This window comes from Sus scrofa, chromosome 6 (assembly GCF_054392235.1).
Source record: "Sus scrofa isolate SSC_HxYL_T2T_F1_AM1 chromosome 6, Sscrofa_HxYL_maternal_Yorkshire_Landrace_v2.0, whole genome shotgun sequence".
In the NCBI taxonomy this organism is placed as follows: Eukaryota; Metazoa; Chordata; class Mammalia; order Artiodactyla; family Suidae; genus Sus; species Sus scrofa.
The window spans coordinates 11,459,340-11,486,008 of NC_139388.1; the positions used below are offsets into that span (position 1 = coordinate 11,459,340).

At 48.3% G+C, this 26,669-nt stretch overlaps 2 protein-coding genes across 11 annotated transcripts; both read right to left on the reverse strand.

Moving 5' to 3' along the window:
• Positions 1-1,805: 1,805 nt before the first annotated feature.
• On the reverse strand, positions 1,806-17,760 carry SYCE1L (synaptonemal complex central element protein 1 like). Of its 9 annotated transcripts, none has more exons than XR_014805407.1 (12): positions 17,665-17,760; positions 8,647-8,709; positions 6,527-6,586; positions 6,261-6,335; positions 5,664-5,711; positions 5,353-5,394; positions 3,820-3,903; positions 3,511-3,571; positions 2,577-2,646; positions 2,405-2,492; positions 2,132-2,215; positions 1,806-1,842 (listed from the first exon to the last, which is right to left on the reverse strand). XR_014805407.1 is itself a non-coding variant. In XM_013988493.3 (12 exons), exons 1-12 carry the CDS (start codon positions 17,738-17,740, stop codon positions 1,827-1,829), a joined length of 780 nt encoding a protein of 259 aa, XP_013843947.2. In that variant the 5' UTR covers positions 17,741-17,760; the 3' UTR covers positions 1,806-1,826. The 9 variants fall into 9 exon arrangements, 6 of the variants coding, with proteins under 6 accessions (XP_013843947.2, XP_005655816.2, XP_084815676.1 ...); XR_014805406.1 differs by having other exon boundaries at positions 1,806-1,946; XM_013988493.3 differs by having other exon boundaries at positions 5,340-5,394.
• MON1B (MON1 homolog B, secretory trafficking associated) lies at positions 17,519-26,523 on the reverse strand. 2 transcript variants are annotated; one of them, XM_005655760.4, is made up of 6 exons: positions 26,421-26,523; positions 25,845-26,002; positions 23,546-23,866; positions 22,190-23,009; positions 21,724-21,871; positions 17,519-18,920 (listed from the first exon to the last, which is right to left on the reverse strand). In XM_005655760.4, the coding sequence occupies exons 2-6, from the start codon at positions 25,990-25,992 to the stop codon at positions 18,711-18,713; spliced, it is 1,647 nt and encodes a 548-aa protein (XP_005655817.2). In that variant the 5' UTR covers positions 25,993-26,002; positions 26,421-26,523; the 3' UTR covers positions 17,519-18,710. The 2 variants fall into 2 exon arrangements, with proteins under 2 accessions (XP_005655817.2, XP_003126899.2); XM_003126851.5 differs by lacking the exon at positions 26,421-26,523 and adding an exon at positions 26,216-26,284.
• Between the last annotated feature and the right edge of the window lie 146 nt (positions 26,524-26,669).

The window sequence follows — 26,669 nt, forward strand, 5'->3', positions numbered from 1 at the left end:
GTGGAAACAAAGTGTTTGCTTTCAGGCCTTTCTCTAGAACCCAGGGATACAAAGTAGGTTGGGTCAGTCTGGGAGAGCAGTCCTGTGTATCAACCATCTCTTTGTGTACAGCACTGTGTTCACATGAGGGACAATTCGGCTTAGGCAAGGGTCAGAGGTTTCAGAAAGGAGTGAAGAGCTGGCCAGATTTATAAGAGGTTCTGTGCAGTTGGCGTCACCATTTTGCAAATCACGTAATTGAGTTTTGGAGACGTTAAGCAACTTGCCCGAGGTCACACAATATGCAGGGAAGCCAGGATTTAAATCTTGGGAGAAAAGCGATGTCAGTGGAATATCCAGGCTGTCCCCATTTGTGTGATACAGAGAAGAAGATATTTAAGTTTCATAAAGATCCCTGGGGGCTGGTCTAAGGCACACAGGCAGTGTCAGTGCGGTGGGGACCCAGGCCTGGGGTCAACTGAATCTGGTAGGAGCCATGGCCCAGGGAATAAAGCTTCCTGGGCCTTGCCTGTGGACTTGGGATAATAAGAGCAACAATGATGAGACCCAACATTTATTGTAGGCTTCCTGTATACTTTCACTGCCTCAATTTTCCTCATCTCTAAATTGGGAATAACAAGAAGAGTCATGAGGATAATAAATGATAGCTAGCATTTACTGCACAAAACTCTCTGTTCTAAGAGAAATATATACCCTGGTATTCCTCATCTGAGGCCCGGGAATAATAATAATAAATGATATAAACCATTTATGAAATACTTGACAGATTATAAAGTGATTCACACACCTGAGTTTCCTTCACAGATGGATTGGGAACAATAACGCATCATCATCAGAATAACCAAGAGCTGACATTTGCTGAGTGCTCGGTGTGTGCCAGATCCTGTTCTTAGGAGAACAGACTAGATAGACAAGGACCATCTTGATTGTGTCCCCAAGGCATTCCCTGATATTATCTCCCATCCCTCTTCACCTCACTCTGCTCCACTCCTCTGGCCGCCTGCAGATGCTCTTCAAACATAGCAAACTCAGCCCCCCTTAGAGCCTTTGCACATACCGTTCCCTCTGCCCAAGGCACCTTCCACCATATACCTACATGGTTACTACCTGGTAAGTCCCTCACCTGCCCCCTCACTTCCCTGCTCAGGCACCTTGGCCTCCGCTTTATCTTCCCTGACTGTGCTATTTAAAATGCAAGGCCTCCAACAGTGCCTGGTACTGAAGCATTCAGCAGATGCTTGTAAAGCCTTGGTAAGCAGCAAGACATCTTTGGAATGGGGTGCCCCAGGCCAGCGGCTTGAGCAGCTGACTGATTTAAAAACACACCTGCAGTCCGAGGAGGCTAGGGTAAGGGCACCCTTGAAGAGGACAGAGCACCTGAGATGACAAGGTGTTTGGACAAGGGTGGAAAATCAGCCGCGAGGCTAGAAGCTAACAAAGCAAACGTGTGAGGGAGTGCGGGGTGGGCCAGGTAGGCTGCCCTCTGAGGGAGTCTGCAGAGACTTCAAGGGCTCTGGAAGCCTGAGATTTTACTTCCGACCACAGGAAACTGACAGCACCTGCAGCGGGTTTTTAACATACCCCTCCAGCCCTGGAGGGGAAAATATATAGCCCAGGAACCCGACATGAGGCCATGGAGATGGGGTGGCTTTGACACCCAGTCACTGAGCGGCCAGAAACTTTGAGATCGCCGAGGGACTAGTGGGCGGAGTCCGCCGAGGCCCCATCCCTTCCCTGGGAGAGAGAAAAGGAACCACCCGGTCCCTGATGGTTCCCGAAACACAGACTCAGCCGGAGAGGTGCAGGGCAGTCCGCAAACGTCGCCTTTATTTCCGGGCGGGCCTTGAAGAAAGGGAGGGCCGGTGGGTCCTACTGACCTAGGGGGGCGTCAGGGCCAGCTCCGCCGGTAGTGCCAGGTCGCTCCCACTGGGGAATTGCCGGCCGGCCTGTAGGGGCCGGAAATCAGGCTGCGGGACCCTGGTGCCCGTCCACGCTGCCCCGTGCCGCCTTTTCCCTGTCCCCACCCCCCGAGGACGCCCCGCACCTGCTCACCACCCCCCACCCCCTGAGGGATTCCGGGGACATCCCGCCCGCTCTTCGCGGCCTGTCCTGCCAGCATCCTGAGCTCTACCTTTCATTTGCTGGCTCCGACTTCTGGGGTGCTCTGGGCCTGGGCGGGGACCTGCCCCCGAGTTTCTCCAGCTCCGCCTTCAGCCTGCGGAGAAGGAGTAGAGGAGGGGAGAGCGGGAGTGTGGTGCGGGGCAGAGAGGAAGCCACTCCAGGGAGGCCCAGGAGGCGAGAGCCCCGCCCACAGGGACTCCTCCCACCCGCTTGACCCCGCCTCTCTGGGAGGTGCTGGGCCTGGGGCACTTCGGGTTCTTCCCCTCTTGGTTTCCAGTCTCACCCGTCCTTCTCTGCCGAGGCGCCCGGGACCTCGGGCGGCGAGCGCAGCCGCTGCTCCACCTCCTCCAGCTTCGCCCGCGCCTGCCTCTCTGTGGGTGGGCGGGGCGTCAGGGGCGGGGCCGGGAGATCCCGCGGGCACCCCAGCTCCGCCGCAACGCGCGCGGGACTCCCACCTTCGGTGAGCAGCTGCTCCTTGCTGCTCTGCAGGGCACGGATCTCCCAGGCCAATCGCTGCTTCAGCATCTGCGAGGAAAGAGAGGAGCCCTGTTCGTTCAGATGCCTCCTGGGGGCCTCTCCTCCTTTGCGCCTCTCCGAAAGTTCTCATCTGAATTAGGGTGTTCATTAATTCAGCTATCCATCAATTCAGTGTGCAGCTTCTGCTGTGGCTTGGCTCCGGCAGAGCTGCTTGCCCCTCAATCACACCTCACATCCCCGTGTACCTCTAAAACCTCATCTTTTCCCTCCTTCTCACACCCCCTGCCTGCCCCAGCCCCACCATTTGCTCCTTCTCAAATACTCCAGGCACAGGTCAGCCCCCCAGAGACATTTGCACTCAGATACACCTGCACGGCTCCCTCACTTACGTCCTTCGTGTCCGTGTTCAGATGTCACCTGCTCAGAGAGGACTTTCCCACTGGCATTACATGTTCTACCTACTTATGTTCCTGTTTAGTCGGGGTATGCCTCCCCCTGCCCCCAATCAGCTTGGGGACAGAAGACACTTGGCCAGTGTGGAATGCTGCTGGACACATTCAGAGACATTGATTGAACAGAAGAATGACCTGACCATGTTTGGTTGAGAGAACCCATTTGCCACTGGAAGATGAGCACTCTCTAGGCGAGCAGGAGGTAAGTAAGACCTGCGATGGCAGCTGTAACAGTCTGGGTAACAGATGCTGGGGGTGGTAGTGGGTGGGGTGGGTAGAGGTGGCCAGGTTTAAGGTAGAAGCTGAAGGACTGAGTTGAAGGGGTGAGAGGAAGAGAGTCAAGGACTACCCCTTGGCCCTGGGCCTGAGCAGTAGGTGGACCCTGGCCAGTCGACAGAGACCCTGGCTCTGGTTGGGGAGGGGAGGTGTGGCTTTGGTTGAGGCAATGATAATGGCTCACGTGGAATTCCCAGAGGTCCTTGTGCTGGCCTCTCGAAGCCTCCAGCAGTTCCACGTGCCACCTAGGGGCCAATATCCAGGAATGAGAAAACACGTGCTAGGATGGACACCAGCCAGGCCCAGGCTGGAGGTTGCTCACACCCAGGCCTTCAGATCTCTGCCTGGTGCTCCCTCTGCCAGAAGTCCCTTTAGGGGCTTTATCCTCTAAGCCGTGCTTCCAACAGCTCCCTTTCCAACAAACTCTCCCTCATGCCAGCCCCACTCCCATTCCCCACAGCATGCTACTCCATGCCCTTGACCCCAGGGTTACCCCAGCTTCCTCTGTCCTTGACTCTCTGCGATCTGAGAGTTATGGATAGAAATTTGATCTGCGTGCTCCGCCAACATGTACTTCCTGGGAAAGGAAAGAAAGCCTCACTCAGTTAAATGCTCTGAAGGAGCCACCACTCCTTCCAACACGAGTGGGGCTGGGAGTCTGTGCACAGCCTCATCATCCTCCTTTCTTTCGACCAAGCGTGAACCTTTATAGGCCTCTCTGATACTACCACCCTGTCCACTCTGTCCCCCATCAAACCATGCCTCCCCAAGGAACCTGTGTGAAGGTACAGTAGTTTAGCATCATACATTCTAATTCCCGGGCTGAAGCGTGGAGCTGCTATTCCTCTGTGATCATGGACACGCTTATTTAACCTCCCTGGGTCTCAGTTTCCTCATATGTAAAATGGTGGTATTGCCATTGTGAGGATTAGGTGATCACTGAACAGAAACTGCTCATCAGACAGTGGTGGGAGTGTTATCAAGCATATATACATGTTAACTATCATCAGGTTTCCCCACATTTTCTTTTCTTTGCTTTTTTTTTTTTTGTCTTTTTAGGGCTGCACTCGAGGCATATGGAGGTTCCCAGGCTAGGGGTTATATCAGAGCTGTAGCCGTTGGCCTACACCACAGCCACAGCAACACCAGTTCCAAGCTTCATCTGTGACCTACACCACAGCTCAGGGCAATGCTGGATCCTTAACCCCTGAGCGAGGCCAAGGATCGAACCTGAGATTTGTTTCAGATTTCAGATTTGTTTCCACTGAGGCACATCAGGAACTCCCTCCCACATTATTAAAGTCTTGAGACCACTGGTCACAAGAAAGTGTTAAGTAAAGGTTCAAAGGATGAAGACATAGATGGCTGGATGGATAGTGAATTGGATGGGTGAGTGGTAGACTGGAGAGATGATGTCTGATTAGAGAAATGAAAAGTGGAGAAATGATGGACGGATGGAGAAATAAAGGCAATATTGTCAGAAGGGTAGATAGCTGTCTAGAAGGATGGTTGGATAAAGAAATGAATGGTTAAATGGGTGACGGGAAAGGCAGAAGATGGAACAAATGATTGGATGGGTGGAAGGTGATTCGATGGAAGGCTGGACAGATAATGGATGTCTGAAGAGTTAAGACAGTTGGACAGATGTATGGCTGGATGAATGGGAGAGTGGGTGGATGAGTGGGTAGATGGATGGGTGGGTAAATGGGTGGCTGGGGGCATAAATAAACAGGCAGATAAACAAATGAATGGATGGTTGAAGAGCTGGAAGACATAGACTAAAACCAATGGATGAAATTTATTTGGTAAAGAAACTGGTGATGATTAAATGAGTTCATCTTAACACCACCACTTGATATCAAAGATGCACACGAGTGTCTGCGTCTAGCTACTTGATGTTTATAGAAAGGGGGAATGAGGAGCGTGTGTCCAAGATTTATTTTCCTTAACTCTTGCCTCCTCTTCCTTCAGCCTGGGGAAGAAGGCGAGGAAGAGCTGGGCAGGACCTCTTACCTCTGAGCCTCACCTTCCTTCCTTTGGCAGTGCAGCTGCAGGATCCGCAGCGCCTCTGCAGGGAGAGGAACCAAGGGGCTTTGTGAGCGCTCTTGAGGAGTCAGGGCTGGGTGGAAGCCAGGGCCCATATCACACGGGGCGCTGGCGGGCACCGAGGGCACACGAGTGTTTACTCCAAGTCAGATGGCAGCCAAGGCAGAGAGCTGAGCAGAGAGGGGAGCGCCCTGACTCAGGTTTCAGGGAGATTCCTCTGGCTGGCTGGGAACTTCAGGCTTTCGTGGGGTGATGGGGTAGAATAAAGAAGATGAAGCAGCTGGTAAATACCTTGCTTTTTGCTCAAAATCTCCTCTAGATGCACTTTCTCTCCATTCACTGGAAAACATAGTGACATTTTGAGCCTCCAGGGGCCTTATCCTGTGCCCTGACTGCAACTTGATGCAAAGGCAAGGCCCATGGTCCCAAAGATGGTATGGTACAGCCTCAGGGGAGGGGAAGCATCTTCTCATCAACCCTGCACCCATCTCCCGCTGGGGCCCCTCCTGATCCAGCTTCTCCCCCTTGGGGCCCACATGCCCTCCAAGTGCTGAAGGAGTGAAAGACTGCAGGGCTCCCTTGTTAGAACTCGCAGGGTTTATACTGAGGGTGGAGACTAGGAGACATACCACGTCAAGTAGAAATTAAGGCTGTGAAAAAAATGAATCGAGCCAGGGAGAGAAGCGGGTGTACTATTTTTAAAGGGGTCCATCAAGGCAGACCTGTTTGGGTCAAGTTTCAGCTGAGAGCTGAAAGGTCACTCGAGAGAGCAAGAGGCGAAGGGGATTATGGGCCTCGCAGGTGGAGGGAACAAAGACCCTGGGCTGCGCACAGGACCGTCAACACTTGGGCATGAGATCTCTGGGTCCCTCTTCTGGTCCCACTTACGGGAGTCCAGTTCCCTATGCAGGGCCTTCCAGACAGCGTGGGCTTCTCCTAGTTCCTCGCTGGATTTCTTCTTTGCTGGGCCAAAGAAGGGAAGAAGACACACTGTGAGGGCAGCCTCTAGGATTGCTATTCCTGCACAGACCGTGACACTGCACACTCATCGTCGGACACCCTGCAGGGGCCTGGGTCTTACAGATGAGGAAGTGGAGGCTTTCAAAGCCCAGGTCCTTCTTGGCCAGCTGGCCATCTTAGGTCCCAAACTTTACCTTGTTGAAGCTCATTAATCCGGTTAATCAGGTCTTCAATTTGTGGCTCCAGGCTTCCCTCTGCAGAAAGAAAGAAAGATTGAGGCAAAGAAGGCACCTGCCTGGCTGTCCAAGGCAGAAGGAGGCAGGTGGGTGTGGGCACTGTGACTGTTGCTATCAGTCAGCATGTATTGAGTGTGGGCTGTGTGCCAGGTTCTGTAAGAAACCCTGGCAGGGCGTGTATTCTGCCTGGGAGACAAGGACATTGAACAGAGATTCCCGATGTCAATGCTGGTAGCAGTACATGCTATGGAGGAAAATAATGTGAAGCAAGGGGCTGAAGAATGAAAGGGTAGAAGGTGCTTCTTGAGATGTGGAGAGGCCCCAAACCAAGGGAGGGAAGGGAGACCTATTGCTCTGTGGGGTGGGATGGGGGGACATGCCAGCCAGAAGGACAATGAGTATAAAGTCCCTGCAGTGGGAGTGAGTAAGGCACATGCCCAAAATATGCGGTTAAGGGGTCTGGTAGGGCTGGCGTGTGTCTAGTGATCTAGTGGAGAGGAGCAGTAGGTAATGTGGGGAAGCAGGGGTGGCAGATCGCTCAGGCTTCTACACATAATTCTGAATGCGGTGGGAGATCTTCCGCCTGCCCCATCCTATGAAAAGCCTGGCAGGCTGGGTTGTCCCATCTGTCTACCTGGACTCTGTGTTGGCCTCATGTGAGATATGGGGAAGTGCCACTTTCATTTTGACAGCCATCACCGTTTCCAATGATCACTGTCTCTTTAGGGTGTCGTCTCTAACTTCTCGCAGTCCAAATTTCAGTGCTCTGTATGGGGAAGCCTTCCCCTCGTCTCTCTTCAAGGCTGGAAGCACAGAGTGAGACCCTCCCAACCCTGCCCTCACCACCAACCACTAAGGCATTCCAGAGTTAAGCTCAAATTCTGGATTTTTTTTTTTTTTTTTTTTTTTTGTCTTTTTGCTATTTCTTTGGGCCGCTCCAGCAGGATCCGAGCCGCATCTGCAACCTACACCACAGCTCACGGCAACGCCGGATCGCTAACCCACTGAGCAAGGGCAGGGACCGAACCCGCAACCTCATGGTTCCTAGTCGGATTCGTTAACCACTGCGCCACGACGGGAACTCCAAATTCTGGATTTTCAGAGGCTGCCAACTCCAGTTCTTGTGACTTCCAGGAGACTAGGTACTCTCCAAGGTGCTGATTATGACACAAATCCCTGGGGTCTGTTTTACTGGAGCTGGTCAGGGTCGCTCTGCATTTTTAATCTTGCAATTTCTCTACCCAGTTTTAGCCTATGCAGCTGGTCCAATACACTTTTGTATGTGACCACAGAGTTGGGGGAAGGGGAGATTCCTATTTATTTGCAAATAATAAATAATAAATGATGGACTGGGGTGGGGAGTGGGGATCCAACCTCAAATCTAGCTGGTATTCTGCCCCAGCCCTGCTGTGGGCATTGGATGCAGGCAGGCTCCCAGTCTCCCATCAATAAACAAAGCAAAGTGCAAAGCTGTTTGCATTGCCATCTGCCTTCTGTATATAAAAGAGGAGACAGGAGTTGCCTTCATGGCTCAGAGGTTAAAGAACCTGCTTAAGCTCAATGAAGATGAGGGCTCAATCCCTAGCCTTGCTCAGTGGGTTAAGAATCCAGCGGTGTTGCTGTGGTTGTGGCATAGGCTGACAGCTGTGGCTCCGATTCGACCCCCAGCCTGGGAACCTCCATATGCCATGAGTGCAACCCTAAAAAAGTGGGGTGGGGGGGACAAAGAATAGATACCCAAGAATGTATTTTTTTTAATCTCTATAAAAATACCTAAGAATTTAAAAATAGTTGCTGCTGGCCTGTAGATCAGGGAATGAATGATTGGTGTGTGTGTGTGTGTGTGTGCACGCGCGTGTGCACATATATGCATAATGATACTGGAGAATTGGGTTTTCCATCCTCTTATACTTCTTGAATTTTGAAGCTGTGTTTTGTGTTTAAAGAATTAAATTGTATAAGAGGGAAAAAGCACAATGGGATAATTTCCCAAGGTTGTGAGTTGAGGGGGCTAAGTTTGAACATCTTCCTGTATCCCAAACCTCAGGCTAAGCCTCAGACATAAGGAGACACGTGACCTTTCTGCAGCTTTTTCACCATTTCCAGTAAGTCTTCGGTCTTCTTTAAAGACTTGGTCTGACCTGTGGAGATGAAAACCAGAATTACAGCATGCCATGAGAGTGAGAGGGGACTGAGGAAAGGTCCAAACTTATCTGGGAACGGGGGGAAAAAGCCTCAGTGGGTTCTGAGGACGCCCCTGGGCTGAACCAAGGATAGGCTGGGGGGCAGCTTTCCAGCCAGAGCAGGGTCCATGCAGGACCCCTGATGGTGTGTGCCCGATGAATCAAGAACTCCTACAGGTCAGTTTTCCCTGAAAGGTCATGGAACACCACAGTCATCCCCTTAACGAAATCCCAAGGTGAGAGAAGGGGATGTACTTTTGCTGCTGCTGTTCAAAATCAGTACGAAGTTTTAACCAATGCACTAGGACACAACGACATCATAAGAATTTCTTTAAAATCATGATAGGCCACAATGTGCAAATTCTTAAAGAACTGAAGGGTCTAGGAAATGGTTCACTAATGGCTGCTAACATCCACACAAGACAACTGGATATTCGGAGTCTCCTGATGGAAGAACACAACACAACCTGTGAAGGATTTTACCCCTCACCCCAACACCCCAAAAAGGGTGGGGAATCTTATCAAGTAATCAGGTTTCCATATCTAAATACCAATTCAGAGGAACCATACGAGACAGGAAAACATGTTAAATGACACCGTGAGAATGAAATCAGCATCCTCCAGACTCCAGGTGACAGCGTGGGACAACTTGGTTTCTTTGACAAATAAATTGCAAAGAAGGAAAAGAGAGAGAGAGGAAACTCTACAGATTAAAAGAGATTTGAGGCACTTCAGACTATACCACAAAGCTAGTCATCAAAATGGCATGGTACTGGCACAAAAACAGACATATACATCAGTGGAAGAGCATACACAGCCCAGACAAACACACACACTTATGGTCAATTAATCTACAGCAAGGGAGCCAAGAATATACAATGGAGAAAAGACAGTCTCTTCAATAAGTGCTGCTGGGAAAACTGGACAGCTACATGCAAGAGGATGAAATTAGAACACTCTCTAACACCAAACACAAAAATAAACTCCAAATGGATTAAAGACCTGAACATAAGACAGATACTGTAAAACTCTTAAAGGAAAACATAGGCAGAACACTCTATGACTAAATAAAAGCAATATCTTTTGACCCACCTCCTAGAATAATAAAAATAAAAGCAAAAATAGGGAGTTCCCATCATGGCACAGTGGAAATGAATCCGACTAGGAACCATGGGGTTGTGGGTTCGATCCCTGGCCTCGCTCGGTGGGTTAAGGATCTGACATTGCTGTGGCTGTGGTGTAGGCCGGCAGCTATGGCTCCAATTGGACACATAGCCTGGGAACCTCCATATGCTGTGGGTCTGGCCCTAAAAAGACAAAAATAAAATAAAAACATAAAACCAAAAATAAAAAAACAGGACCTAATTAAGCTTAAAATCTTTTGCACAGCAAGGGAACCATAAACAAATGAAAAGACAACTCACAGAAGGGAAGAAAATCTTTGTAAATGAAGTGACCAATGAGGGATTAATCTATGAATTATTCAAACATCTCATGCAGCTCAATATAAAAAAAATTTAAAAATGGTCAGAAGATCTAAACAGACACTTCTCTGCAGACAGACAGACAGACAGATGACTAGAAAGGGCATAAAAAGATGCTCAACATCACTAATTATTAGAGAAATGCAAATAAAAACTATCACCTCACACCAGCCAGAATGGGCATCATCAAAAAGTCTACAAACAATAAATGCTGGAGAGGACGTGGAGAAAAGGGAACGCTCTTACACTGTTGGTGGGAATGTAAATTGGTACAACCACTAAGGAGAACAGTGTGGAGGTTCCTTAAAAAATTAAATATAGAACATATGATGCACCATATGGTTTCCTGGGCATCTGTCTGGAGGAAATCATAATTTGAAAAGATACAAGCACCCCAATGTTCACGGCAGCACAATTTACAATAGCCAAGACATGGAAGCAACCCAGACGTCCCCCAACAGAGGAGTGGATAAAGAAGATGTGGTACATATACACAATGGAATATTACTTTAACCATAAAAAAGAATGAAATAACGGCATTTGCAGCAACATGGAGAGACCCAGAAATTATCATACTAAATGGAGTAAGTCAGAAAGAGAAAGACAAATATCACATGAAATCCCTAATATGTGGAATTTAACAAAAAATGATACAAAAGAATGTATAAAATAGAAACAGACTCAAAGATTTTGAAAACAAATTTATGGTTACCAAAGGAGAAACGTGGGGTGATACATGAGGTGGCTGGGATTGACATATACATACTACCATATGTGTAATAACCTACCTGGGAAAAGAATCTGAAAAGGAATGGATATAGGTATAACTGATTTACTTTGATGTACCCCTGAAACTAACACAACTTTGTAAGTCAACTACAATAAAATTTATTTTAAAAAGAGAGAGACTTGAGACATATAACAATTAATTGTAGCAAGAGACCTTATTTGGATCTTGATTCAAACACAATTTTGTCACATATACCACTTTGTACTTTTTTTTTTTTTTTTCTCCTTCTTTGGCTGCCCTGAGGCATATGGAATTCAGATCCAAGCCACAGTTGAGACCTACACTGCAGCTGTGGCAATGCTGGATCCTTAACTCTCTGGGCTGGGCTTAGGATCAAACTTGCATCCCAGGGCTCCAGAGATGCGGCTGATCCCACTGTGCCACAGTGGGAACTCCACGTCTATGTACTCTCTAGCATGACCCTGTGTTAACTTTTGAAATTATAACAACAACAAAATCACAGGGAAAATGCCAACATCTTAAACTCTTGAAATCAACGATAAAGGGGCAACGCCCAGTGACCCATTGCTCTCCAAGAAAAACTAAGCGAAAATAAAAGGCAGTTCACAAAACACATAGGATAGACAAAAAGTAAGTTGAGGAGTTCCCATCGTGGCGCAGTGGTTAACGAATCCGACTAGGAACCATAAGGTTGCGGGTTCAGTCCCTGCCCTTGCTCAGTGGGTTAACGATCCGGCGTTGCCGTGAGCTGTGGTGTAGGTTGCAGATGCGGCTCGGATCCAGCGTTGCTGTGGCTCTGGCGTACGCCGGTGGCTACAGCTCCGATTCGACCCCTGGCCTGGGAACCTCCATATGCCGCGGGAGCAGCCCAAGAAATAGCAACAACAACAAAAAGACAAAAGACAAAAAAAAAAAAAAAAAAAAAAAAAAAGTAGGTTGAGAAATGCTTACCCACTGTACATACAGAGGAAAGCCCCTCCCGGAGACTATGCTCCTTAATGCCCCTCTGCAAGGTTACAAGCTATTTGTGTCCACGTGCGGATCATCCAGTTCGCACATGAGTGGTGTCATGTCCTAAATGGCATTTCACAGCTTGTACTTTTCACTTTATGATACAGACAAATAATCCTTTTTTTTTTTTCCTTTTTTTTTTTTTTTAGGGCCGCCCTAATGGCACATGGAAGTTCCCAGACAAGGGATTGAATCAGAGCTACAGCTGCCTGTCTACACCACAGCCAGAGCAACAAGGGATGTGAGCCATGTCTGCGACCTACACCACAGCTCAAAGCAATGCCAGATCCTTAACCTACTGAGTGAGGCCTGGGATCAAACCCATAGTCTCATGGACAGTAGCTGGATTTGTTTCTGCTGCATCGCCATGGGAACTCCGGGACTAATAACCCTTTTAAGCAGTCCCCTACTGATGGATTTTTAGGTTGCTTCCTTTCTTTCCTTCTTTTACTGTTACAAACAATGCCACAGTGACCATCTCTATTGGTTTTCTTGAGAAGCCATAACAAAGTATCACCAACTGGGTCCTTCTGTTGCGTGTCGGTGCTTCACCTGCAATTTTATCCTTGCATGTCCAAATTCCCCTCTTATATGGACCCCAGTCATTCGCTTAGGGTATACGCTTATTCAGGACAACCTAATCTTAACCGGTTTTGTTTAAAAGACTCTATTTTTAAGTAAGGTCACATTTTGAGGTTCTGGTACACATGAATTTTGAGGGAACACAGTTCGACCCAGGGAACATCCTCATACAGCCTTCTTCGTGCATGCACAGGAATATATTAGAATGAATTCCTAAAAGGCCCACAAGAGACTCCTTCCTCAGACTCCTACCAGCCAAATACGTTTTATCACTTTTGCCAATCTGATAAGCAAAAACACTATCTCATTTCAAACCTTCTGATAGTAAGTATCAAAAATGTACTCAACCTCTCTAGATCAGAAATTCCACCTCTGGGCATTGATTTTAAGGAAACAAGGATGGTAGGCAAGATTGTTTCATTGTTCATAATAGTAAAAAATGGAAGCAATTTAAAGATGCCTTCGTTGATTACAGCACATTCATAGGTAAAATCTTTGTAGCCATTAAAACTCATGTTGTAAGTTTGGGGTTCTTAATCTGGGCTTATTAAATTTTGTTGAAATGTTTGGTGGCATATTCACTTTATTTACACCTTTTTTGTTTTGCCTGAGACCTTTTATGTATTAATTTAATTCTGCCTTTGCATTTCTAAATTACTTAGTAAACAAATGTAGAAGAACATGGAATAAAAAAGTATAAGTCTCTTCTTACCAACAGCCCCTCAACCAAGCTTGGTGAAGGCACGTAGAACTTGGTAAAATGATCTCATGGATTACTTTAATTTTCACTTACTCAAGTAACATTCTACAAACATTCAAACACTGCAGAAATATGTGAGGCTAAAATGAAACTTCTGGTGTTCCCTCACGGGTCAGCAGGTTAAGGATTTGTTGGTCTTTGGGGCAGAAAGGATTCGATCCCTGGCCTGGGAACTTCCATACGCCATGCGTGTGGCCAAAATAGAAAAAAAAAAAGAAGAAGCAAAAGAAATTTCCCCTTCTCTCCTTGACTCTAAATCACACTACCTTTCTCTAGTATCATCAGTAACAGATTTGTACGTCTCCTCTGGAGGCTTAAAGTCTTTAAAATACAAATATCTAGTACTCTAGATATTTGGAACGGAACAAAAAAAAAATTAAATCTAATAACAAAGGGAGGTGTCTGTGATCACTTGTTTTGTTTTTAATGTTATGAAAATTTCCAAATGCACATGACAGTAGAGAGGACACCTGATGAACTCTTGCTTGCTCATTGCCCAGATTTGACAATCATTAATATCCATTTGTATTTGCTTCCTCTATTTTCATTGTGCTCAAATATTTTCAAGCAAGCCCCAGACTTCATGACATTTCATCCCTAGATACTTCATTCAGAGTCTCAACTACTAGAGGACATTTTCTTAGATGACTCAAATCCGCAGTCACGCCAACAAAATTAGCAATCATCACTAATCACTGCATCATTCATATCATCAAATACAGCGTAAGTGTGGTTTCCCAATTGTCCCCAAATGTCTTACAGCTGGCTTGTGTAACCATTCTGCGAAAATTCCACCTGCGTTTTCCCTCCCTACTGCATTTCTAGTCCCAGTCACAAGGTTAAGATCATGAGTGATCAGTCAATCTTCTAATTTTGAGCAATTTCGATAAAGCTAAACCTATACAAGTATAAATCAATTATAAATGGCAGGCTTTCTCTGCGAGAACGTTATAAACAATATTTAGAAAATGCTGGAGTTCCCATCGTGGCTCAGTGGTTAACGAATCTGACTAGCATCCAAAAGATCGAACCTGTGATCCCTGGCCTTGCTCAGTGGGTTACGGATCCAGCGTTGCTGTGAACTGTGGTATAGGTCACAGACGTGGCTCAGACCTGGCACTGCTGTGGCTGTGGTGTAGACTGGCAGCTGTAGCTCTGATTCAACCCCTAGCCTGGGAACCTCCATTTGCCGAGGGTATGGCCCTAAAAAGAAAAAAAAAAAAAAAGCAAAAAAAAGAGAAAATGCTTATAAATTATATAACTTTCTTATATGCTCAAATATAAAAGTATAGTACAAACTTTAGATTATGAAGACACTTTAATTTTGGAATTAATGACACAAAATATTGTGTTTTGGAACAGATAGGTCTCATTTTGAATCGAGGCTCTGTCTTTAGCTCTGTAGTAAATCTTTTAAATAGTCCAACTAACATCTTGACAAAATGTTTAAAAAAAATCAGCATGACAAAACAGACTATAGAGCATGAGCCCCTTTGAAACATTTTATTGTGAAATAATTTCAGGTGTACATAAAAGTTGTAGAAATAGGCCACAGTACTATTTGCCCTTGTACCAGAATTCCAATTAATGAACATTTCTGCACATAAATCACAGGCATCATGATCCATTATTTACTAATATTCCAATGTATAGTTCCTATTTATGAGGGGACTCTACCAGGTAACTGCTGGATAACCATCAAAATCGAGATGTTAATTTTTTTCTTCTTTTGGCTGCATACAAAAATTCCCAGGCCAGGGATAGAACCCGAGCCACAGCAGTGAAAACACCAGGTCCTGAACCTGCTGAGCCACCTGGGAACTCCCAAGATGTTAATACTGACCAATATTCATGTATGATCCTCGGATGCCATTCAATATTTTTCCTCTTATTTTTTAGTTATTTCGTACTACTTACATTTTCCTTTTAAAAAACGCTTCCACCTCTGCTCAGTCCCCCAAATCCAAGTCCCTTGTTTAGAGTCACCAGACGGGCCTCTGAGACTTCAGACGTTTTTCTGTGCAACACATTCAGGATCACAGTCGAACTGCCTCTTTCTTTAACCCCAACTTGCTGGTCTCTCCTAAGAATTTTATCTCTTAAAGCGTACTGTGTCAATGAATCCCGATCTTAGCCTTTTAAAATTAATTTTAGCTAATTAAAGTAAAATAATTATTTCTTCCTGCCTCTTAAGAAAAGCAAATGTCCACTACACAGGCATTTCAAAGTGCGTGGATATACCTAAATTTCGCCACTTCTGGGACTGCTCCTGTGTTTTGCTTCGGTCAACATTCCAATGCCGATGCCTGGATCACAAATCTGTGTATTCTGATTACCAAGTATGGTGACTAAAGATATGAAATAGCATTTGAGATGTGAAAAGTATTCTGCCATGGGAGTGCCCATCATGGCTCAGCAGCAATGAACGGGACTAGTATCCATGAGGCTGCGGTTGCTGTGGCTGTCTGTGGTGCAGGCCGGCAGCTGCAGCTCCCATTTGAACCCTAGCTTGGGAAAAAAAGAAAAAAAATCTGCAAAACTTCCTTTAGTAAAGCCTTTCCTAGCTACTTCTGCTGTTGAGACAAAATAAGTTTGTTCTGTGAGTAATCAATAGCAGATACCCCTTCCTTCCTAAGGCCAATTTCGAAGGTTTATTTATTTTAATTATGATTATTTTTTTAGCTATTTTAAAGCCATGCCCACCACATATAGAGGTTCCCAGGCTAGGGGTCCAATTGGAGCTGTAGCCACCAGCCTACACCACAGCCACAGCCATGTGGGATCTGAGCTGCATCTGCAACCTACACCACAGCTCACTGCTGGATCCTTAACCCACTGAGCAAGGCCAGGGATCGAACCTACATCCTCATGGATGCTAGTCGGGTTCGTTAACCGCTGAGCCACGAAGCGAACTCCTCAAAGGTTTAGAAACGGTAACCTGATATGCTTTTCAATTGTCTCCATTGCTGGTGAAGTAAATCATAACTTCTTAAAAAAAAAAAAAACTGATAATAAGGTTTTTCTTTTCTTTTTTTCTTTTAGCAAAATGGTAGCTATAGTATCGTTTATTAAAGGAGATCTATTGGCATCTTTCTTATTTCTTGTTGAAAGCTGGCACTTAATGTGAAGCCATAATCTAGGAGAGCTCTCAGTGTTAGTTATCTCATTATTCATACAATAAAAAAAGAAAATTACTGAGCATCTACTATATGCCAACCGGGCATTGTTTTAGGTGCTGGGAAAATGGCAATCGATGATCTGCCTGCCTGAAGCTCACATCCTAGGACAGACAATACACAAATATATAACTATAACTATTGTTGTTATCTGGAAAGATGCAATCCAGTGCATTTATGAATAAGTGTGAAGTAGGGGGGGTCAGAGGGAGAGAAAAGGAGGGCAGAGTCAACAACTGTTGAAGCAGAGTGATGGGTACATGGGCATTCATCATGCTCTTTTCTGTGCTTTGGTGTATTCTGAAATTTTCTAAAATTAAAAACAATGTTAGGGAGTACCCATTGTGACTCAGTGGAAACAAACTTGACTAGTATCCATGAGAACGCAGGTTCAATCCCTGGCCTTCCTCAGTGGGTTAAGGATCCAGTGTTGCCATGAGCTGTGGGGAAGGTCACAGACGTGGCTGAGATCTGGCATTGCTGTGGCTCTGGCGTAGGCCAGCAGGTGAAGTTCCAATTAAACCCCTAGCCTGGGAACTTCCATATGCGGAAGCTGCAGCCCTAAAAAGCAAAATAGAAACAAAACAAAAGACCCCCACAAAGCTAGTGGCATAGCAGTGGGTCACTGGTTTGGGAGATTTTCTTCTTTCGGCTAGGCTGTAATTTCCAACTTTTATTTTTCCTCTCACTGGGGTGTGGTGTATCAATATCAACAAAAATACCTTGGAGCAAAGAAGGTTCCTGCGGGAGTGACCATTCACGACTGAGATCTAAGAGTCCATGCAAAGGGTGATACGAGTTGCGTGTGAAATGCGGTTAGGGAATTACGTTAATTTTCTTAGATGTGGCAGCAGCCGAGTGGATTTTGTGAGAACATCCACCCCTTTTCTGTTTGAAGGGATGCAGACTTAAGTGTTTCGTCTACTGTTTACTTTAAAATATGTAAACAATAGAGCCAAAAAACTTCCAACAGTTAATCTAGATGGTGAGAAAACACGTTATCTTCACTTTTTCAAACAGCATTTTTTTTCTATAAAAGGCTTACAATTGTACTTTTTTTCGGTACTGCGATAAATATTTCATTATTTTAAAGAGACAAAGCTCCTTCCCTTCCGCCCTGGCCGCCAGACGCCCAAGTGCCCCCAGTACCTTCAGCCTCCTCAACCTCCTCCACAACTTCTGGCGGCCCCAGGTCCACATGCTCCAACTCCCCGTCCATGGCCATTTCTAGGGCAAGGCTGGTGCGCCTGCGCTTTGGGTGAGGATTGGTTTTAAAAAAACAAAAACACACAGAAGGGCAGTGGGAAAGTTGTACAGCGCGCATGCGTCCAGTGCGCCTCTGCTCATTGGTTGACCAGGTTGCGGCGCAAGGTTTCAGCTCCCGGAAGTGGTCCGCACTGAGCTTGAGTGGCAGTTAGTGCGCATGCGTAGAGTGCACCTTACAGCGCACGCTCCCCCACGAGGCCTCTGACTTCAGGTGCGCGAAGAGAAGGGCTGAGCTAGCATCTTCATGGTTGCGGAGCAAGGGCTGTGCGCCCCCAGAGAAACCAGGGGGCGGTCTCCCTCTCTAGGTTGCTTGTGTTGTGCCGGTTGTGAAAGTCTGGCACAAACGGGCATGTGCTGTGTGGTGTTCTACAAGGGTTCAAGTCCCTGCTCTCTCACACATCCTCCTGTAACAGCCTCTGAGAGGTTATCTCCATGATACGCATGAGTAGAATGAGCTGTGGAAGCTAAGTGTCCCTGTGTAAAAATTCTGGATCTCGGCCACCTCTCATCACAGCAGCTGCAGCCAACACTGATGGGGTCGTTTTTGACTGGGTAAAAACGAAGTACATGAAAGGCAAAGGGATGTCCTTGTGGGCGTGGGTTTGGGGCCCGTTAGGTGCAGTTTTTCTTCCCTGACAGAGGCTGCAACATCAAGTGGATGCGGTGAGGCGGGGCAGAGGGAGGGGAAGAGGGAGGCTTAGGAGTCTCCCAGAGGTGGAGGGGCGTGAGGGGGCTGCGGAAGCAGCCTCTCACCTGTGTGCAGTCAGGCTGCCACCCATCATTTGCGGGCAGCCCTTCGGATCTTGCTCCATTGCCCAGGAAGACGGGGACACACCACCACCACTAACCCCCACACCCTGCTCCTTGGAGATAAGGTAAAAGCCGAAGGTGGTGGTTCCCCACACGGCCCAGTCTGGGAGCTCTGCCTCTCAAGGTCCAGTGAACAAGCCGTTATGGGAAGCTTGGTCTGTAGAGGCAGCTGGGGCTGCTGGGGGTGTCGAGTACTTGGGTGGGTAACGAATGAAGAGCCGATCCTCCTCTTTCTTCACCCAACGCAGGAGTTTGGTCACTACGAGGATGGCACCCGCCTTGGTCACCAGGGGGCTGAGGCAGGTATACAACTCAAATTTGGAGGTCACCTGGGGGATTAAGAGGAGACAGAGTCAGTGGGGCTGGAGCTGGCCACACCCAAGGCTGTCCACCCAACGCTAGCCCCACACCTGTCTCCAGTTTGGAAGATTCACCTGGCAGCAGCTCCTACCTGGTGCTGCCTGGTCACTGGGCTAAAAAGCAGGTAAGCTGTATGACTGTTATCATGAGTGGCTCAAGGGATCAGTTAGCTCTAATGGCTTCAATTGGGTGATGCTGGTGGTGTGTGTGAACACACACTCTGAACCTCAGTTTGCTCATCTGTGGACGGGGGATAACAACAACAATGCTTCACATTTTGGGGGGAGGAGTGGGCGTGTCCGAGGCATGCAGGAGTTCCCAGGCTAGGAACTGAACCCGAGCCACAGCAACGACAGCATCAGATCCTTTACCCATTAAGCCACCAGGAAATTCCTACAATGCTCAACATTTAATGAGCAATTGCTGTGTACAAAGTCCTGTTCTAGGCTCCACACACCTTTGCTTTTTATCATCTGTAGCCTAGACATACTATGAGGATTAATTCAATTTAATCTTTATACCAACCTGAGAGGCTTAACCTGACTAGGTCACCAGCATCTTTCCACACTACCTCTTTCTGCTCTCCTTGCTCCCTCTGTTCCAGCCATTCTAGCCTATCCCTACTGTGCTCCAATAAAAGCAGGCTCAGCCTCACTTCATGGCATCTGCACAGTCCTTTCCCTCTGCCAGGTATATACTTTTCCTCCAGATACCCACATGGCCTGCAACCTTCCCTTCCATCTCCTGATCACCCGATTTAAGATCCTGGGCCTACCCTATCTTGGTTGTGCAAGACCACCCTCCACTACATGGTCCAAGGGCTCACTGGACAGATGGTCAATTTCAGGACTGGCACAGAGAAAGAAGAATCTGAGCTTGGAAGATCTGGTGCCAGAAAGTAAGAAGCGCTCAAGTAGGCATGTGGATGCGTCAAAAAGACACAGGGGCCAGTACGGCTAAATCACAGCTCCCACTGGCGAAATCAGAGACAATCTGAGCACAAAAAATAAATGACAGGAAAAGAATTTAGCCCACTGAATTCAAGAAAAGTTCAGGCGAGGCTATAAAATTTGAAATTCAACAAATAGCAGAAAAAGTTCTTCCACACAGTGGAATCTCAACTAATCAATGGAGACGTTACAATGATGTTAGATCAACATCTGGTAAATACCAGAGAAACAACTGTTGTAGGTAAGAATCATTAATGGATATTGAAATTAGCGCATGAAAATACGGTGAAAAAGAGAACCTGACATAATGACCACAAGCTATTTATTGATTACAAAGGACGAAAAGACTAAAGTGAAGTAACCTGGCAGATAGCACGTTAATGATTAAAGTTCACAACCGCGGGACACAGGAGTTTCCTGAAGGCTCAGTGGGTTAAGGATCCGCTGTTGTCACCGCTGTAGCTCTGGTTACAGCTGTGGCTAGGGTTTGATCCCTGGCCAGGAACTTTGGCATGCTATGGGAGCAGCAAAAAAAAAAAGGGGTCCTTCTTATACGAAGAAGAAAAGGATACATCCATGATACATCTGCCCAAAATGCATGACCTCAATTTAGTCCTAATAAAATATTCAAAAAACCCAACGTGAGAGACACTCTACAAGCTAACTGGCTGGTGCTTTCTAGAACTGCCAGCATCATGAAAGACAAAAAAAAGACTCATGAGTCATGAGGAAATGCTCCAGAATAAAGGAGACAAGGGAGACACAGTAAATAAATCTAACGTGTGATTCTGGACTGGATTCTGGGCCAGAAAAAGGACATCGGTGGGACAACTGTTGAAGTTAGAATGAACTCTGTGGATAAGACATAATTACACTTATGTTAATTCCCTGATTTTGATGAGTTCCTGTGGTTATGTTAACATCTGGAGAAACTAGGTGAAACACCTATTTAAAACAATTTTTTGCAACTTCTTTCTAAGTCTAAAATTGTTTGTGAATGAAAGTTAAAAAAAATTTTTTTTTTTGGCTGCCCCATGGCAAATGGAGTTCCCTGGCCAAGGATCAGATCTGAGCCACAGTTGCGACCTATGCTGCAGCTGTGGCAACACAGTCCTCAACCCAGTGTCAGCTGGGGATGGAACCAGCATCCCAGCGCTGCAGAGACACCACCAATCTCCTTGCACCACAGCAGGAGCTCCTAGAAAGCTTTTTAAATTAAATACAATTCTCAGCCTAGAACAATGTCTGATGCATAACAGATATGTCATAAATGATTTAATAAAAGTGCTCTAAATGACAGAATCTAGGGGAAGATGCCCCTTGCAGTGGAGTTACTATGAACAAACTCCCTGAACTGCTGGCCTTTCAATAGAGCCATGGGAAATGTGGACAGGAGCCCTGAAGAGACCCCAAGGAAGGACACACCAGGTGGAAGGCACAGTACAGGACCAAGCCTGTAGTGCGCAAGAGTGCTGGAGACTCACAGAATCAAAGGTCAACTGGTACCTGCCCACACGCGGGCAGGGCTCATGGGAAATCTGCAGGCATCCTGATGGCTGTTAATGGGACCTCTCAAAGGTCAAAGACACTCTACTGGTGGCTCCTGAGAGAACAGTCAACAGAATGATGGGACTTAAACGTTTTACCACTTAATGGGTTTCAAAGACAAGTGGCGTGGCAGGGCCATTGTTGGAGGCAAAGCCACAGCCAGGCAAAAGGCACGGTGTGCTTAAAGGAGGCTGTTGTGGTTAGAGGGCATACAGGGAGGGAAAGAAGGCTAGAAGTAGAGAATTAACTCCCCTCAGAGCCCTACCCAACTCACCCAGGCCAGCAGCGTCTCCTTCTCTGCCACGTGGTAAATGAGGCGCAGAGGCCGGGAGGTGTTATGGAGGCGGGCGTGCAGGCGGTGGTACAGGTCCGACAGGCGCTGGCGCTCTTCCTCTCTGCTGTACGGGGCTTCTAGCTCAGGACTGCAGTGATGGATGCAGGTGGGGACAAGGTCAGTCTAGGGCTTTCTTGGCTGGCCTATCTACCCTTGGTCTAGGGAGTTCAGTGAAGTTAGGGAGTTGAGCCTCCTCCATTAGCCTGGAGGACTGCCAGGGTCTAACCTCCCCATTAGAACAGAGGATGTTGATGGCTGAGCTTTCTCCATCTGGCAGAGACCCATTCTACCGCATCTTTCTAGAGCCTGGCTGGCTCTCTCCCCAGAATCATGTCTAGGAGTCGCTGAACTCTCCCGTTAGATAAACCTTCCCACCCGGCCACTTGCCCACAGGGTCGGGGCTCACCTGGTAAACTGGGGCAGCTGGCGGTGATGGTCGGGGATGTCCAGCGGCTTATAGAGGAAGTGCCGGAGGCCAGGTGCTCCCACAGCCTGCACACTGTAGGCAGAGGCATTGGCTGATGGGGCATCGGAGAAGCTGGCAGCCTCCCGGAGGGCACGCATGGCCCCAAGGGAGTGCATGCCATCTTCAACCAGGCGCCGGCAGGTGGCCATGTCATGGAAGGCCTCAGGGTCGGTGCCAAGCAGCAGCAGGCAGACAGGCATGGCGTCGAGACGGGCCACGTAGGCATAGAAGAAACCATCGGGATTGAAGCGGGGCAGGCACACCGGTGCCCATGCCTCGCCCGCAGCAAAGGCCGGGGCCCCCACCCAGTCCAGCAGCAACTGCAGGTCAGCTGGGTCCAGCCGGCACTCGGCCAGCACAGTCCGCTCCTGGGCTGCGGTCACCAGGCGACCGCCAACCGCCAGCACCGAGAGCGCCAGGCCAGGAGCTGTGCAACGTCGGAGCAGCGCGCCCAGAGCATCCCGCAGCGGGCGAGCCAGAGGCACGCAGCGCACGGCGCCCAGGAGCAGCGCACCGGGGTCTCGCTCCACACTGTCCAGAAGCCGGTCCAGGGTGCGCTCGGAGCCGGCCAGCAGGCGGCGCAGGTCGTAGTTCTGCTTGCGCGCGAAGATGCGGGCCACGCTGGCGCGTGTCAGAGTGCTCACGATCTGTGCGTGCACAGCCAGCAGCTCCCCCCGCAGCTGGGCGGCTGACTGAGGAGTCCTTGACACTGCCACCAGCAGCAGTGGCCCCTGCTGTAGGAACACCAGCTTGTGGTCCTCTGGGGGAGGGAAAGGATGGGGCGGGGGTAGAGACGGGTCAATGGTGGCAGGAGGGGGTCAGGTGGTGCTCCTCCCCGCTTCCCCTGAAAGGCACACACTCCTGGTCCAAGACCACACAGTCACTCTAGGGACACCAGGACTAGAATGAGGACACGCTGGGCGAGTTTGGACATTGGCAGAGACATGATGGGACCGTCAAGGAATCAGGCATCCAGCATGGAATGAGGAAGATAGAGCATGGACCAACAGAGCTAGAAAGACAGCCATCTGAGCCACCCAACCCCGAAAGGCACGCTCTGAGGCAACAAGCAAGCAGTTACTTAGATTCCAGTCAGTTAATCCTCAGAACGCAGCAGGGGAAACAGACAATGTACCTCTTGGACAAACTGACATCTGGCCAGCATCTACACACACTGAATCATTCATTCCTAACTAGGTGGATAGGTCCCCGGGGCAGCCCAGAGAGACCCACTGCCAGACAGCCAGCCACACTCCCAGGCACCATCACCTGTTCTGCTTCCTCCCCTTTGCTCACCAGCATAGATGGCACGGATGGCATCTCCTGCACTCTGCACAAAAGACACGAGGGCTGTCATCACGCCCATGGTTGTTGACAGTGCCTCCACGCTACCGTACCGAGAGTAGATGGGCTTCCCGGCTTCACTCAGCACAAACACGTGCTTCCTCTTGCTGCGCCAGTCCTCGTCACTGGGGTCCCCGCCCTGGGCCCCTGAGCCACTCTCAGGGCCACCCATGGGACAACTCTCAGAGGCTGCAGGACCCCAGAACCCATAGGGGCATGATGGAGCCTCTGACAGGAGCGGCAGGCTGGGTGGCTGGTCCTTGGTCTCGGATCCTGAAAGGGAGCCCCTGGTAAGTCATCTGCCTGTGGATTCCCATTTCTGTATCCACACACCTACCAAATCCCTCTGGTCCTGCCAAGACCCGTGGCACTGACACAGACTTTCTGGGTCTCCTCTACTCCTCAATGATGCCCAGTAACACTTAGGTTTCAATGATCCCCAACACCCCAATAATCCCATCTCCCTGTCATTATCTAACCCTCTCTATCCCTACAGACCAATTATTTCCCTTTCAATAACTGCCATTCCCAAGACTTCAAAGCATCCCAATACCTCTGCATGATTATCAGCATCTTTATCTTGATTATCCACTAACACTCACATCTTAATCCCCTATTCACTCTCACTGATGTTCACTAACATTCCAGTGACCTCACGTTAAATACCCTGTTCTTACATGACCTTCACTTTTTTTTTCTTTTTCTTTTTTCAGCCACATCTACAGCATACGGAAGTTCCCCAGCCAGGGATCAAATCTGAGCCATTCACCAATGAAATCCACAATTTTGCTGCCCTCTACTGACTACCCTCCCATTTTAGTTGATGTCCACATATTCCCAATGATAACCATCATTATCCATTGGCAACTATGTATCAACAGTTTTCCCACAAAATTCCAAAGACCTCATAGTCTCTCAATGACAGTTCCAATTACCTTCTCCAATATTTGCCGATACCTCCCAAGTTCTCAAAGACGGCCACCCCAGATGATTAATTTTCAGTGATGTCCACTAATCTTTCCCAATGACCCCACGAACATCCACTAATTCTAAGATGGTCAGGGAGCACTCACACCCCAATGACCCCAGATGATCCTCTAGTCTGTATCTTTACACATACAACAGGGTCTTCCAGGATCTTCCTCTTGGTCCTCTCACTCTTCAAATAATTTCTTTTTTTGTCTTTTTTTTTTTTTTTTTGCCTTTTCTAGGGCCGCTCCTGCGGCATATGGAGGTTCCCAGGCTAGGGGTTGAATCGGAGCTGTAGCCACTAACCTACGCCAGAGCCACAGCAACGCGGGATCCGAGCCGCGTCTGCAACCTACACCACAGCTCACGGCAACGCCGGATCGTTAACCCACTGAGCAAGGGCAGGGACCGAACCCGCAACCTCATGGTTCCTAGTCGGATTCGTTAACCACTGCGCCACGACGGGAACTCCTTCAAATAATTTCACTGAAGTCCACTGATCACTGTTAACATCAACTAAGGTCTGGTTCTTTAAAGACTCCCTTCAACAACTACTACCAACTCCTCAATGACATAAATACTCTGAGTACTCATTGGCTCCCCCACTGATCCTCCTTCCCACCTCAGTGGCTTTATTTATTTCTTCGGTTTTTCAGGGCCCCACCCATTACATATCGAAGTTCCCAGGACAGGGGTTGAATTGGAGCTGCAGCTGCCAGCCTACGCCACAGAAACACCGGATCTGAGCCTCATCTGCGACCTACACCACAGCTCACAGAAACACCAGATCCCTAACCCACTGAGCGGGCCTGGGATGGATTGAACCTGTGTCCTCATGGATACTAGTCAGGTTCTTTAACGCTGAGCCGCGACGGGAACTCCCCACCTCAATGACTTTAAAAACACCCTAACCTCCCAAAACATTGATTTCTAAATAGTTCCCCTTTGAGTCTATTAACTTTATTTTGGTCACTCACTGACTTAAACATCCTATATCCCCAGTGGCCCGCTCTGGCCCCAAATGATTCCTTTCTGATTTTTCAATGATCTAAATTTACACCGGCTCCCCAGTGAACATCCATTGATACCCAATGATTTCGTCTTTACTCAATGATTTAAACCACAACGTGAGTCCGCAATGACTTCCCGCTGACCTAAGGTATGGTTTAAACTACTCCCCTGGGTCCCAAAAGACTCCTCCTTTCTGATCTCCTGTAGGTCTCCCCCAACGAAAACACCCCCTAGGGATTCCTTCCAAGACCCTAATGAAGGGAATGCATACCTGTTTCCTCCACGCTTCCATCTCCAGGATCGGGCGGGTCCTCTTGAACCCCTCCACCATCTCTAGCTTCCTCACTGGGGAACCGCGTGTCCTCCAAGTCCTCCGCGTCCCCGGGGGCTGGGGCAGCAATGTCTCCTCCGGCCTCCATCTGAACATCCCTGTTGGGGAGAGGAATGGAGGGTAACCTGCATCAAAAGAAACTTCTAAGCTTTTACTGAGCCCGGCCCCCTTGCACACACTCCTGGGGTTCGTTTTCCCCTGGCTTTTAACAGGATGAGAATTTCAAACACATGACCACATTCTTGCAACCTCCAACACTTTCCGAATAGGGAGGCTCTACCGAGCCTTAGGAAATAAAGATACAGAAACACCTGTTTTAACTCCGTATCTCAATTGGCCAGGTATCATTACTTCCCGTAGCTGCGGGAGAATCACACTTCCGGGTGTGGCTGCTGTCTTGCCACACTTCCGGGTCCGCCTGCGCTCGGAAGGCACTTCCGGTCTCGAAGGTTTATTTGCTCCCTGGGGTTCCCGACCCCTCTCTCTCTCTCTCGTCGCCCACTCGTGTTCCCTCACCGTTGAGATGGCGCGCGCCACTCCTGGATCTACGTTGTCTCTGGCCGGGACCCCAGAGCCCGGTCTGCACTCGTTCTCACCCCACTGGCACGGGCAGCCAACTGGGGCGAGCCGGGCCCTCTTCTCGTACTGAAGGCTTCAGGCGAGAAGGGGGCGCGGTTCACGCTCAGCCAATCCGGAGTACCCAGGGTGGCACTGCCTCCTTTATGGCCCAATCAAGAAAAGCCGGACTCCTCCCCCTGTTCCGCT

Bases quoted from the DNA above. Each gene is read 5' to 3' on its own strand.
- SYCE1L (XM_005655759.4), bottom strand. From the start codon at position 17,740: ATGGCCATGGACGGGGAGTTGGAGCATGTGGACCTGGGGCCGCCAGAA. The intron at 6,336-6,526 runs GTAAAGTTTGGG...TCTTTGGCCCAG, and splicing joins GATTAATGAGCTTCAACAAG to CAAAGAAGAAATCCAGCGAG. The intron at 5,395-5,663 runs GTATTTACCAGC...CTCTCCCTGCAG, and splicing joins GATTTTGAGCAAAAAGCAAG to AGGCGCTGCGGATCCTGCAG.
- MON1B (XM_005655760.4), bottom strand. From the start codon at position 25,992: ATGGAGGCCGGAGGAGACATTGCTGCCCCAGCCCCCGGGGACGCGGAG. The intron at 23,867-25,844 runs GTATGCATTCCC...GCTCCCTTTCAG, and splicing joins TGGAAGCGTGGAGGAAACAG to GATCCGAGACCAAGGACCAG. The intron at 21,872-22,189 runs GTGAGCCCCGAC...CCATCACTGCAG, and splicing joins CAGCTGCCCCAGTTTACCAG to TCCTGAGCTAGAAGCCCCGT.